The 14,822-nt window shown below is 38.6% G+C and overlaps 1 protein-coding gene across 1 annotated transcript in view; it reads right to left on the bottom strand.

The window, feature by feature from the left end:
• The window catches only part of LOC110485296 (NLR family CARD domain-containing protein 3-like), a 373,592-nt gene extending 360,558 nt beyond the window's left edge, over window positions 1-13,034 (bottom strand). Inside the window, exons 1-3 of the mRNA XM_036942522.1 lie at window positions 12,925-13,034; window positions 11,595-11,738; window positions 7,708-7,824 (exon numbers count right to left, since the gene is read on the bottom strand). Coding sequence (XP_036798417.1) covers window positions 7,708-7,824; window positions 11,595-11,722 — 245 coding nt within the window. The 5' untranslated portion in view covers window positions 11,723-11,738; window positions 12,925-13,034. The remainder of the gene's footprint in view (window positions 1-7,707; window positions 7,825-11,594; window positions 11,739-12,924) is intronic.
• Between the last annotated feature and the right edge of the window lie 1,788 nt (window positions 13,035-14,822).

The following is a 14,822-nucleotide window of genomic DNA, read 5'->3' as shown; positions in this document are numbered from 1 at the left end:
CTGACAGCCTGACAAAGAGTCAAATCATATTAAAATCACACTGCTATTCTTTGGTGGTGAAAATAGTGGCAGTATATTTTTTCAACATATTCAGATATATCAGTGTCCTGAAACCTTCCATATCTATTCATAAACTAATGTATCATTATTTGAAATGACAAATGATCAAAGTATTGCCTGCAGATAGAAAAATACATAGTACAAATATTATAGTAGACTGACCAGACCAGTTTAAAAAGCAGTATCAGTCAGAAGACAGACAGTGAGGTATCAGATTTAGATTGTATTGAGTATACAGTCCACACCATATCTATTTAGACAGTGAGGTATCAGATTTAGATTGTATTGAGTATACAGTCCACACCATATCTATTTAGACAGTGAGGAATCAGATTTAGATTGTATTGAGCATACAGTCCACAACATATCTATTTAGACAGTGAGGTATCAGATTTAGATTGTATTGAGTATACAGTCCACACCATATCTATTTAGACAGTGAGGTATCAGATTTAGATTGTATTGAGTATACAGTCCACACCATATCTATTTAGACAGTGAGGTATCAGATTTAGATTGTATTGAGTATACAGTCCTCACCATATCTATTTAGACAGTGAGGTATCAGATTTAGATTGTATTGAGTATACAGTCCACACCATATCTATTTAGACAGTGAGGTATCAGATTTAGATTGTATTGAGTATACAGTCCACACCATATCTATTTAGACAGTGAAGTATCACTGTGAAATATATATCTGGTCCCTTATTCCTCGAACACAATGAGACATCAAGCCAGTGACGCCTTGACTGAGAAAGATCATGAATGAATCATGAATAATAATGAGTGAGAAAGTTACAGAGGCTACAACAAAACATGCTAACCTCTCACCATTACCAATAACAGAGGCAACAACAAAACATGCTAACCTCTCACCATTACCAATAACAGAGGCTACAACAAAACATGCTAACCTCTCACCATTACCAATAACAGAGGCTACAACAAAACATGCTAACCTCTAACCATTACCAATAACAGAGGCTACAACAAAACATGCTAACCTCTCACCATTACCAATAACAGACTACAACAAAACATGCTAACCTCTCACCATTACCAATAACAGAGGCGACAACAAAACATGCTAACCTCTCACCATTACCAATAACAGACTACAACAAAACATGCTAACCTCTCACCATTACCAATAACAGACTACAACAAAACATGCTAACCTCTCACCATTACCAATAACGGAGGCTACAACAAAACATGCTAACCTCTCACCATTACCAATAACAGACTACAACAAAACATGCTAACCTCTCACCATTACCAATAACAGACTACAACAAAACATGCTAACCTCTCACCATTACCAATAACAGACTACAACAAAACATGCTAACCTCTCACCATTACCAATAACAGAGGATACAACAAAACGTACTAACCTCTCACCATAACCAAAAACAGAGACTACAACAAAACATGCTAACCTCTCACCATTACCAATAAGAGGCTACAACAAAACATGCTAACCTCTCACCATTACCAATAACAGAGGCTACAACAAAACATGCTAACCTCTCACGATAACCAATAACAGACTACAATAAAGCATGCTAACCTCTCACCATTACCAATAACAGAGGCTACAACAAAACATGCTAACCTCTCACCATTACCAGTAACAGAGGCAACAACAAAACATGCCAACCTCTCACCATTACCAATAACAGACTACAACAAAACATGCTAACCTCTCACCATTACCAATAACAGAGGCTACAACAAAACATACTAACCTCTCACCATTACCAATAACAGAGGCTACAACAAAACATGCTAACCTCTCACCATTACCAATAACAGAGACTACAACAAAACATGCTAACCTCTCACCATCACCAATAACAGAGACTACAACAAAACATGCTAACCTCTCACCATTACCAATAACAGAGGCTACAACAAAACATGCTAACCTCTCACCATTACCAGTAACAGAGGCAACAACAAAACATACTAACCTCTCACCATAACCTATGTGTGTCTGGTAAACACATGTGGATCTGATGAACAGTTATCACTTGTTGACCAACTACAGGAATACTGACCTCAGAGTCTCCAGTTTACAGTGGGGATTCCCCAGTCCAGCAGAGAGCAGCTTCACTCCTGAATCCTTCAGGTCATTGTTACTCAGGTCCAGCTCTCTCAGGTGTGAGGGGTTTGACCTCAGGGCTGAGACCAGAGAAGCACAGCCTTCCTCTGTGACTCCACAGCCTGACAGCCTGACAAAGAGATCATCATGACTTCACAAACACACTGTTAATTTAACACCAGTAGTGTAGAAGGACAATGGTAGATGCATTTGGTTTATTCTCTCAAACAACATATAGATTCCTCTTCCGTTTCCTAGAATTGTATGGTCATATTGTTATACTAATGTGAAAATCAATGCATTAATTCAATGTGTTTTTCAATATAATATTATATACATATTATAATATATATTTTTCTCTAAACTGAATATTTCTTCCTGATGATTAGTTCTTAAATGTAATTTTATTTACTCACAGAACAGCTCTGGAGGCTTTGACCACTGGCAGCAGCCTCAGAAGACCTTCCTCTGATCTGGAGTATTTCTTCAGGTCAAACACATCCAGCTCCTTTTCTGAAGTCAGCAACACAAAGACCAGAGCTGACCACTGTGCAGGTGATAGGTTGGGTTTTGAGAGACTTCCTGAGCTCAGGAAGCTTTGGATCTGCTCCACTAGAGAATGGTCATTCAGTTCATTCAGACAGTGGAACAGATTGATGCTCCTCTCTGGAGAGGGATTCTCCCTGATCTTCTCCTTGATGTACTTGACTGTTTCTCCATGGGTCTTTGAGCTGCTTCTTGTCTTTGTCAGTAGACCTCGTAAGTGCTTCTGATTGGACTCCAGTGAGAGGCCCAGAAGGAAGCGGAGGAAAAGGTCCAGGTTTCCCGTCTCACTTTGTAAGGCTTTATCCACAGCACTCTTGAAGACTGTAAATTTAGGCTTGTCTCTGAACAGCACAGAAAGTTTCCTGGATGTTGATTGCGGTTCGGCCATTAGATTCTCATTGTTGTTGATGAATGAGAGGAACACATATACAGCAGCCAGAAACTCCTGAATGCTCAGATGAACAAAGCAGTACACCGTGTCCTGGTACAGCCCACATTCCTCTTTAAAGAGCTGTGTGCACAATCCTGAGTACACTGAGGCTTCATTGACATCAATGCCAGCCTCCTTCAGGTCTTCTTCATAGAAAATCAGATTGCCATTCACAAGCTGTTGAAAAGCCAGTTTTCCCAGTGACAGAATGCTCTCTTTATTCCAGTGTGGACCTGTCTCTTCTTTCCCAAGATACTTTTCATTCTTCTGCTTGGTATAAAACTCCACAAGGTGTGTGTACATCTCAGTCAGAGTCTTGGGCATCTCTTCTATCTTATGTTTCAGCATGTGTTCAAGGACTGTTGCAGAAATCCAACAGAAGACTGGAATGTGGCACATGATGTGGAGGCTCCTTGATGTCTTTATGTGTGAGATGATTCTGCTGGCCAGGTCCTCGGCACTGAATCTCTTCCTGAAGTACTCCTCCTTCTGTGGGTCATTAAACCCTCGTACCTCTGTCACCTGGTTAACACACCCTGAAGGGATCTTATTGGCTGCTGCAGGTCGGGTAGTTATCCAGAGGAGAGCAGAGGGAAGCAGATTTCCCCTGATGAGATTTGTCAGCAGAACATCCACTGAGGTTGACTCTGTGACGTCACAACTGATCTTGTTCTTCTGGAAGTCTAGGGGCAGTCGGCACTCATCCAGACCATCAAAGATAAACAGAACTTTGTACTTGTCGTAGTTGGAGATTCTTGATTGTTTGGTTTCCATTGAGAAGTGATTAAGAAGTTCAATCAAAGTGTGTTTGTCCTCTTTCATCAAATTCAGCACCCGAAAAGGGAATGAAAATACAAATTGGACATCCTGATTTGCTTTTCCTTCAGCCCAGTCCAGAATGAACTTCTGCACAGAGACTGTTTTTCCAATGCCAGCGACTCCCTTTGTCAGCACAGTTCTGATAGGTTTGTCTTGTCCAGTTAAGGGTTTAAAGATGTCGTTACATTTGACTGCAGTCTCTGGTCTTGCTTGTTTCCTGGTTGTTGTCTCAATCTGTCTCAGCTCATGTTCATTATTGACCTCTCCTGTTCCACCCTCTGTGATGTAGAGCTCTGTGTAGATCTTATTGAGAAGTGTTGGGTTTCCTTGTTTAGCGATCCCCTCAAATACACATTGAAACTTCTTCTTTAGATTAGATTTGAGTTCACGTTGGCAAATCACAGCAAGCTCATCTGAATGAAGAAATTACACAGAGGATATTAATATTACATCTATCTTAATGCCTACAATATTGAAGGACTGTTATAAAGTTGTAAATTATGATAATTTATTCCCGTAACTGACTGTCTAAATCTGTAAATGTTTTTAGAATGCATTACAGACTGGTGTGACTTATATTATTAAATCTCTCTCTCTCTCTCTCAATCAATCAACACAGCACATCCCTGCCGCTACTTCATGAGGTCACTAGGTGTTGTTTTGAGAATATTCATGTCACTGAAGGACTGCTGAGGTTTAGAAGGTCTACACCAGAAGATAATGATTATAGGAGGAAGGTATATAGTGGAGGGTCTACACCAGAAGGTAATGGGTATCTGTAGGAGGAAGGTATATAGTGGAGGGTCTACACCAGAAGGTAATGGTTATAGGAGGAAGGTATATAGTGGAGGGTCTACACCAGAAGGTAATGGTTATAGGAGGAAGGTATATAGTGGAGGGTCTACACCAGAAGGTAATGGTTATAGGAGGAAGGTATATAGTGGAGGGTCTACACCAGAAGGTAATGGGTATCTGTAGGAGGAAGGTTTATAGTGGAGGGTCTACAGCAGAAGGTAATGGGTATCTGTAGGAGGAAGGTATATAGTGGAGGGTCTACACCAGAAGGTAATGGTTATAGGAGGAAGGTATATACTGGAGGGTCTACAGCAGAAGGTAATGGGTATCTGTAGGAGGAAGGTATATAGTGGAGGGTCTACACCAGAAGGTAACGGCTATCTGTAGGAGGAAGGTATATAGTAGAGGGTCTACACTATAAGGTAATGGTTATAGGAGGAAGGTATATACTGGAGGGTCTACAGCAGAAGGTAATGGGTATCTGTAGGAGGAAGGTATATAGTGGAGGGTCTTGACCAGAAGGTAATGGTTATAGGAGGAAGGTATATAGTGGAGGGTCTACACCAGAAGGTAATGGGTATCTGTAGGAGGAAGGTATATAGTGGAGAGTCTACACCAGAAGTTAATGGGTATCTGTAGGAGGAAGGTATATAGTGGAGGGTCTACACCAGAAGGTAATGGGTATCTGTAGGAGGAAGGTATATAGTGGAGGGTCTACACCAGAAGGTAATGGGTATCTGTAGGAGGAAGTTATATAGTGGAGGGTCTACACCAGAAGTTAATGGGTATCTGTAGGAGGAAGGTATATAGTGGAGGGTCTACACCAGAAGGTAATGGTTATAGGAGGAAGGTATATAGTGGAGGGTCTACACCAGAAGGAAATGGTTATAGGAGGAAGGTATATAGTGGAGGGTCTACACCAGAAGGTAATGGTTATAGGAGGAAGGTATATAGTGGAGGGTCTACACCAGAAGGAAATGGTTATAGGAGGAAGGTATATAGTGGAGGGGCTACATCAGAAGGTAATGGGTATAGGAGGAAGGTATATAGTGGAGGGTCTACCCCAGAAGGTAATGGGTATCTGTAGGAGGAAGGTATATAGTGGAGGGTCTACACCAGAAGGTACTGGTTATAGGAGGAAGGTATATAGTGGAGGGTCTACACCAGAAGGTAATGGTTATAGGAGGAAGGTATATAGTGGAGGGTCTACACCAGAAGGTAATGGTTATAGGAGGAAGGTATATAGTGGAGGGTCTACACCAGAAGGTAATGGTTATAGGAGGAAGGTATAGAGTGGAGGGTCTAGACCAGAAGGTAATGGTTATAGGAGGAAGGTATATAGTGGAGGGTCTAGACCAGAAGGTAATGGTTATAGGAGGAAGGTATATAGTGGAGGGTCTACACCAGAAGGTAATGGGTATCTGTAGGAGGAAGGTATATAGTGGAGGGTCTACACCAGAAGGTAATGGTTATAGGAGGAAGGTATATAGTGGAGGGTCTACACTAGAAGTTAATGGTTATAGGAGGAAGGTATATAGTGGAGGGTCTACACCAGAAGGTAATGGTTATAGGAGGAAGGTATATAGTGCACTAAGCTTGGAATGTGTTGGTGCAGGGAAGTGATTACATGTGGCAGGCATTGATAAGGGGAGAGAGTCATGGATTAGTGATGGAGGGGGGTCATATGAAGTGAGGAAGAACAGATATCACTAATGTTTGTATAGCAACAGAGATACATTGGCTGTTAGGCTGTGGAGGAGGAGACTCAGCCTAGGAGAAAGGGTTAAATATCAGTGCTTGTGTCAGATGTTTTGTCGTCTGAATAACAAGGAGGAGGAGACTCAGCCTAGGAGAAAGGGTTAAATATCAGTGCTTGTGTCAGATGTTTTGTCGTCTGAATAACAAGGAGGAGGAGACTCAGCCTAGGAGAAAGGGTTAAATATCAGTGCTTGTGTCAGATGTTTTGTTCTCTGAATAACAAGGAGGAGGAGACTCAGCCTAGGAGAAAGGGTTAAATATCAGTGCTTGTGTCAGATGTTTTGTTGTCTGAATAACAGCTGTACCGACCCTTTGGTAAGAATTAAACTTGGTTAAAGCTTCTCTAGTGTCCGTGAGTTATTTACTCTGAAAAATTACAGTGTTAAGGCTGCTACAATATCATTGAGTTACACAGCTACTTTAGCTGTACTTTAGCTACAGCTTTTAAATGTTATAAAACATAATTCAACATGAGGCAGACAGATTTTACATTTCTCCAGTGTGTCAGCAAGCTCCTTCTGGTTCATTTTCCTCAGGATGTGCAGTGTGATCTTCAAAGCCCCCTCTCTGGCACTGCTCTCCTGCTTCTCATCTTCAGCATCCACCACTTCCTTATCCTGCTTCTGACTCTCAAAGCCTTCTGGGAGTTCTGGACTAAGAATCCTCTTGAACATCTTCAGCTCGTTCTTCACAAATGTCATAATTTTCTCTTCAAGCAACTGAAATAAATCAAATAAATAAGTTAAGCAAGAGAATAAATGCTTTCTCATTAACACATTAATGAATGATTGACAGAGCAACTTTGCTTGAGGTAAACAAAAACAAAATGTACATAACAGGACCACATACACTGAATATGGAGGCCAGGTCTGTTTGATGACTCTGGGAAGACTGACCACTGAGAATCTCTGACTCTGATCTCTCCTGTTGGTTTCTGTGGACAAAACATGAGATTACATCTCCTCATCCAGGGAGTACACACACACACACACACACACACACACACACACACACACACACACACACACACACACACACACACACACACACAGGGAATGTGCTGTTTGTTTAATGTTGTTTTAGGACTATGAAAATGGTCAAAATGATTAGCCTATGGATTATGAAGAGGAGAAATGACTAGAGACAGTGTTGTTTAACTCACTGACCAGGACCCATGAGTTATTCTTACCTTTGTTCAGTAGAAAAGTCTCCCTCTCTAAACGTTATAGGAGGTTCCATAGACCGGTCACTCTTCATGGACACACAGCTGGGAACAGGGAAGGCTGGTCTCTCCTGCTTGATTGGACTTCAACACAACAGAGACAAACATTACATCTCTCAACTACTCTGAGCTCAGAGAAACATAAGAGTTTCATTCCAAAAAGCTATATATTCATATTCAGAAATGTTCGTAAATTAGCTTTAATTGTTTAAATAAGTTATGTTTATGTTAAGTTATGTTTTTTTGCTAAATAAGATGGCACGTGGGTACCTGCTTCTATAAACCAATGAGGAGATGGCACGTGGGTACCTGCTTCTATAAACCAATGAGGAGATGGCACGTGGGTACCTGCTTCTATAAACCAATGAGGAGATGGCACGTGGGTACTGCTTCTATAAACCAATGAGGAGATGGCACGTAGGTACCTGCTTCTATAAACCAATGAGGAGATGGCACGTGGGTACCTGCTTCTATAAACCAATGAGGAGATGGCACGTGGGTACCTGCTTCTATAAACCAATGAGGAGATGGCACGTGGGTACCTGCTTCTATAAACCAATGAGGAGATGGCACGTGGGTACCTGCTTCTATAAACCAATGAGGAGATGGCACGTGGGTACCTGCTTCTATAAACCAATGAGGAGATGCAGCGCGAACTGCGTCACAAATAGAACTGACTTCTAGACGCTCGTTGGCGCGCGAGAGCAGTGTGTCATTTTTAATAACGAAATGAATTTAGCGACGCGAGCGTTGTAGTCAGTCTGTCAGCCCCGCTAAAATGCTGGTGTCGTTACTCTGCCTTCTCCGGGGGCATGTTGAGGTAAATTTACTAACCGGGAGGGTTGAATGATGTAATTTATCAGAGGGCTGGAAGACGCACTCTCGAGGTTGTTTACTCGCAATATCAGATATTAAGATGATTTTTATAATGAATGTATACTGAGGTTGAGGTTCTGACTAGTGATTATTTACCTGGGATTCAATACCTGCTATAGTTACTTTTTTTCTCACCCAAAAGCAACACAGCCCTAATAGGAGATATACAGCTAACTAAAGTAATAAGTGACCATTTTAGAAAATAATGGGACATATAGTCTGTGGTTGCATGCTATTTTATGTCAATGATATTGCTGCTTGTAGCCTGTTACTGATGCTTCTTGGTCTTATGCTGCCGTCTATTGGACATTTTGCAATTACAAGTTATTAATTCACCTACAGACATTGGTGGGGCAGCTGAGAAATAAAGTGTATTTTTCTGGTTAATTCCTTAGATCTCAAATCTACCCCACCTTTCATATGCCAATTGCTGGACTTTCACATAGAGGTCGCTAGATCACCCAGTTCAAAACACATTTGAGAAATAAAACATGTGTCTTGTTGATCAAGTGTTCTGCCTTACAATAATAAATATAATAAAATAACAAAACAATAACAGCAAAATGCTGGGACAGGTTTTGATTAACAAAATAATCAGTGCTATTTAGTACTATAATGGTATTTACTAACATAATATTATTACTAAACCAGTTTCTAAAATAATTAGGGTTCAGGTTAATGCTAAATAGGTAATACGTAGAGTTAGATGCTGATGTAAAAAGGGCTTTATAAATACATTTGATTGATTGTGAGGTTTAGGGATTTAAAGGTAAAAAACAGTATGGGTTTATAGGTCTCTTGCTCCTCCCTGTGGCCTTCTGTAGGTACTACATAACTCATTCACAACACCTGCTTGGCTCATAATCTGAAGTAGCAACTGCATCAGATCTACAAATCAACTAGCTAGATTTATTAATTTGTTTTCGAACTCAGTGACACTGCGCAGCTTTTCACTCAATTCGATGCCTACGAACGAACATTTCGATGCATTTCAAATTACCCAGCAGCCATTTAGAAACAACAAGTAGTCAAAAAAAAGTGCTTTTTCTTAATGAAAAAATGTCTTCTGGCTGTCTAAATTGGCCACGTCTTCAAAAAGAGGACAGGGACATACGTTTTAGTTAGGTGGTATACTGTATACTCAGACACTTCCTAACCTCCTATAAAGGGTTATATATATATTATATATATACTGTATACTCAGACACTTCCTAACCTCCTATAAAGAGTTCTATATATATTCTATATATACTGTATACTCAGACACTTCCTAACCTCCTATAAAGGGTTCTATATATATTCTATATATACTGTATACTCAGACACTTCCTAACCTCCTATAAAGGGTTCTATATATATTCTATATATACTGTATACTCAGACACTTCCTAACCTCCTATAAAGGGATCTATATATACTGTATACTCAGACACTTCCTAACCTCCTATAAAGGGTTCTATATATATTCTATATATACTGTATACTCAGACACTTCCTAACCTCCTATAAAGGGTTCTATATATATTCTATATATACTGTATACTCAGACACTTCCTAACCTCCTATAAAGAGTTCTATATATATTCTATATATACTGTATACTCAGACACTTCCTAACCTCCTATAAAGGGTTCTATATATACTGTATACTCAGACACTTCCTAACCTCCTATAAAGGGTTCTATATATATTCTATATATACTGTATACTCAGACACTTCCTAACCTCCTATAAAGGGTTCTATATATATTCTATATATACTGTATACTCAGACACTTCCTAACCTCCTATAAAGGGTTCTATATATATTCTATATATACACTGTATACTCAGACACTTCCTAACCTCCTATAAAGGGTTCTATATATATTCTATATATACACTGTATACTCAGACACTTCCTAACCTCCTATAAAGGGTTAAATATATACTGTATACTAAGACAGGCTAACCTCCTATAAAGGGTTAAATATATACTGTATACTCAGACAGGCTAACCTCCTATAAAGGGTTCTATATATATTCTATATATACTGTATACTCAGACACTTCCTAACCTCCTATAAAGGGTTCTATATATATTCTATATATACAGTATACTCAGACACTTCCTAACCTCCTATAAAGGGTTCTATATATACTGTATACTCAGACACTTCCTAACCTCCTATAAAGGGTTCTATATATATTCTATATATACAGTATACTCAGACACTTCCTAACCTCCTATAAAGGGTTCTATATATACTGTATACTCAGACACTTCCTAACCTCCTATAAAGGGTTATATATATATATTCTATATATACTGTATACTCAGACACTTCCTGACCTCCTATAAAGGGTTCTATATATATTCTATATATACTGTATACTCAGACACTTCCTAACCTCCTATAGAGGGTTCTATATATATATTCTATATATACTGTATACTCAGACACTTCCTAACCTCACTTCCTAACCTCCTATAAAGGGTTCTATATATATTCTATATATACTGTATACTCAGACACTTCCTAACCTCCTATAAAGGGTTCTATATATATTCTATATATACTGTATACTCAGACACTTCCTAACCTCCTATAAAGGGTTCTATATATATTCTATATATACTGTATACTCAGACAGTAAAAACAACAAGGTTATGCATGCCAACATATTAGGCAATAATTAAGAGTAGGCTAAATGATTGTGTCATGCTAAAATTCCAGTGTGTTTGCTGGTGCGACATCCACATATCACAGTCAAATATACAGGATACAAACATTTAATTCTAGCTATATAGCGTTTTGCAAAACAAAAATTCATACACAAAAATCTATGAATTAAAATCTGAAAACAACAATATTTTACAGACACATGAAGGTTCCCATAAACAATAATTTCTAATGCAAAATAACAAATGTAAAAACATTGTGGATAAAACGTTTTAGAAACAAACTATAAGTTCTTAAACAATATTGTCATCTCACCTCTTAGCTTTGGTATCATGTTCCCCTGAAAGACTCATTTTAGAGGCAGGGCCCCCCTCCTCTCTCTCCCCAGAGAGACTCATTTTAGGGGCAGGGACCTCCTCCTCACTCTTCCCAGAGAGACTCATTTTAATGCACTGTCCCCTAAACAGAGATCCAACATGTTGTTGTGGTTAACACAGTGACAACTAAACAGAGATCCAACATGTTGGTTGTGGTTAACACAGTGACAACTAAACAGAGATCCAACATGTTGGTTGTGGTTAACACAGTGACAACTAAACAGAGATCCAACATGTTGGTTGTGGTTAACACAGTGACAACTAAACAGAGATCCAACATGTTGGTTGTGGTTAACACAGTGACAACTAAACAGAGATCCAACATGTTGGTTGTGGTTAACACAGTGACAACTAAACAGAGATCCAACATGTTGGTTGTGGTTAACACAGTGACAACTAAACAGAGATCCAACATGTTGGTTGTGGTTAACACAGTGACAACTAAACAGAGATCCAACATGTTGGTTGTGGTTAACACAGTGACAACTAAACAGAGATCCAACATGTTGGTTGTGGTTAACACAGTGACAACTAAACAGAGATCCAACATGTTGGTTGTGGTTAACACAGTGACAACTAATTATTGAAGGTCAATTGTTCTCTTTTATTCATTATCTCTTAGAAATAAAACATTTACTAACAGACACATCCAAACAGTCAGGTGATTTAATGCATCACATGAACATGTAGTTGTGATTGATATTGTTCACCTTTTATCCATCTAGTGGAACTAACAATAATAATATTAATAATAATATTAATAATAATAACAATAATAATAATAATAATAATAACAATAATAACAATAATAACAATATAATATATAATAATAATAATAATAATGTTTCACTTTCTCTTATAATAATTTCTCTCATTCTAGTGTGTTGCTTTGTTCAACAGGTATGATATTATGATGCTGTTACTGAATTCAGTTCATAATATTAATGTTAAGAAAAGTCTGTTCAGTGGTTTCATACCAAATTACACAGGAAGCAGGAGCTCATTGGAATTTAGAAAACAACACATGTTCTGATATTCTGAAAGAAGATTTACAATTTATACATAAAACATACACAAATTGTAAAATAACCAGAATATAGGAATATATGAACAACATGTTCCCTAACCCTAACCCAGTTAGCGCCATTTTGTATGATTGAACTGTCACGTAGCTGGTGAAATGGACTGTTACATCTGAGTGTTTTACTGTCAGACACTATACTAAAATAACACCAGACATTTAATGTCTCTACACACAGGATCCTTACCTTGTAGCCTGAATTCACAACCAGAACATGTCAAGTCATTGAGACATTTTCCTTTGTGCTGAGAAAGAAACGTTGGGAACAGTTTATTCACCTCCCCAATGTCAAGAACCTGTGTGTCATTTTAGTTACTGATTCACTTTGTATTCAAGCCATGGGTTTACACAATCACTGTGTAGCTACTGCTTTCCTGCAGTCAGATTACCTAGTGACCTCGAAGATGGAATGTTATTCATATTTTTTATAATTAATAAACATTAATTGTTTTTTAAGGCTGAAAATCCGGTGTTTCTCGGCCAAATAGTTTTGTTATATTTCAGTCTTCTGTGATGTATATAAAGTGTAATATTGGGATGCAACTCAACATTTAATGTATTTCAACTCCATATCTGACATGGTACAGGTGTCTTCTTTCTTTAAGCCCAGAACCATGTGTTTGTGGTGATACCTTTGTCTCAAAGTAGATTTGTTTAATTAAGACTTCCAACAAACACTGTGTGACCCTGATTCAGACCACTGCATTTCAAGGTTAATCATTAATAACAACACTGTGTGACCCTGATTCAGACCACTGCATTTCAAGGTTAATCATTAATAACAACACTGTGTGACTCTGATTCAGACCACTGCATTTTAAGGTTAATCATTAATAACAACACTGTGTGACTCTGATTCAGACCACTGCATTTCAAGGTTAATCATTAATAACAACACTGTGTGACTCTGATTCAGACCACTGCATTTTAAGGTTAATCATTAATAACAACACTGTGTGACTCTGATTCAGACCACTGCATTTTAAGGTTAATCATTAATAACAACACTGTGTGACCCTGATTCAGACCACTGCATTTCAAGGTTAATCATTAATAACAACACTGTGTGACCCTGATTCAGACCACTGCATTTTAAGGTTAATCATTAATAACAACACTGTGTGACCCTGATTCAGACCACTGCATTTCAAGGTTAATCATTAATAACAACACTGTGTGACCCTGATTCAGACCACTGCATTTCAAGGTTAATCATTAATAACAACACTGTGTGACCCTGATTCAGACCACTGCATTTCAAGGTTAATCATTAATAACAACACTGTGTGACCCTGATTCAGCCCACTGCATTTCAAGGTTAATCATTAATAACAACACTGTGTGACCCTGATTCAGACCACTGCATTTTAAGGTGAATCATTAAAAACAACACTGTGTGACCCTGATTCAGACCACTGCATTTCAAGGTTAATCATTAATAACAACACTGTGTGACCCTGATTCAGACCACTGCATTTTAAGGTGAATCATTAATAACAACACTGTGTGACCCTGATTCAGACCACTGCATTTCAAGGTTAATCATTAATAACAACACTGTGTGACCCTGATTCAGCCCACTGCATTTCAAGGTTAATCATTAATAACAACACTGTGTGACCCTGATTCAGACCACTGCATTTCAAGGTTAATCATTAATAACAACACTGTGTGACCCTGATTCAGACCACTGCATTTCAAGGTTAATCATTAATAACAACACTGTGTGACCCTGATTCAGACCACTGCATTTCAAGGTTAATCATTAATAACAACACTGTGTGACCCTGATTCAGCCCACTGCATTTTAAGGTGAATCATTAATAACAACACTGTGTGACCCTGATTCAGACCACTGCATTTTAAGGTTAATCATTAATAACAACACTGTGTGACCCTGATTCAGCCCACTGCATTTTAAGGTGAATCATTAATAACAACACTGTGTGACCCTGATTCAGCCCACTGCATTTTAAGGTTAATCATTAATAACAACACTGTGTGACCCTGATTCAGACCACTGCATTTTAAGGTTAATCATTAATAACAACACTGTGTGACCCTGATTCAGACCACTGCATTTCA

Source organism: Oncorhynchus mykiss, chromosome 13 (assembly GCF_013265735.2).
Source record: "Oncorhynchus mykiss isolate Arlee chromosome 13, USDA_OmykA_1.1, whole genome shotgun sequence".
In the NCBI taxonomy this organism is placed as follows: domain Eukaryota; kingdom Metazoa; phylum Chordata; class Actinopteri; order Salmoniformes; family Salmonidae; genus Oncorhynchus; species Oncorhynchus mykiss.
Note: the sequence above shows the minus strand (reverse complement) of the source record. Positions and strands in the feature narration are given on the sequence as shown.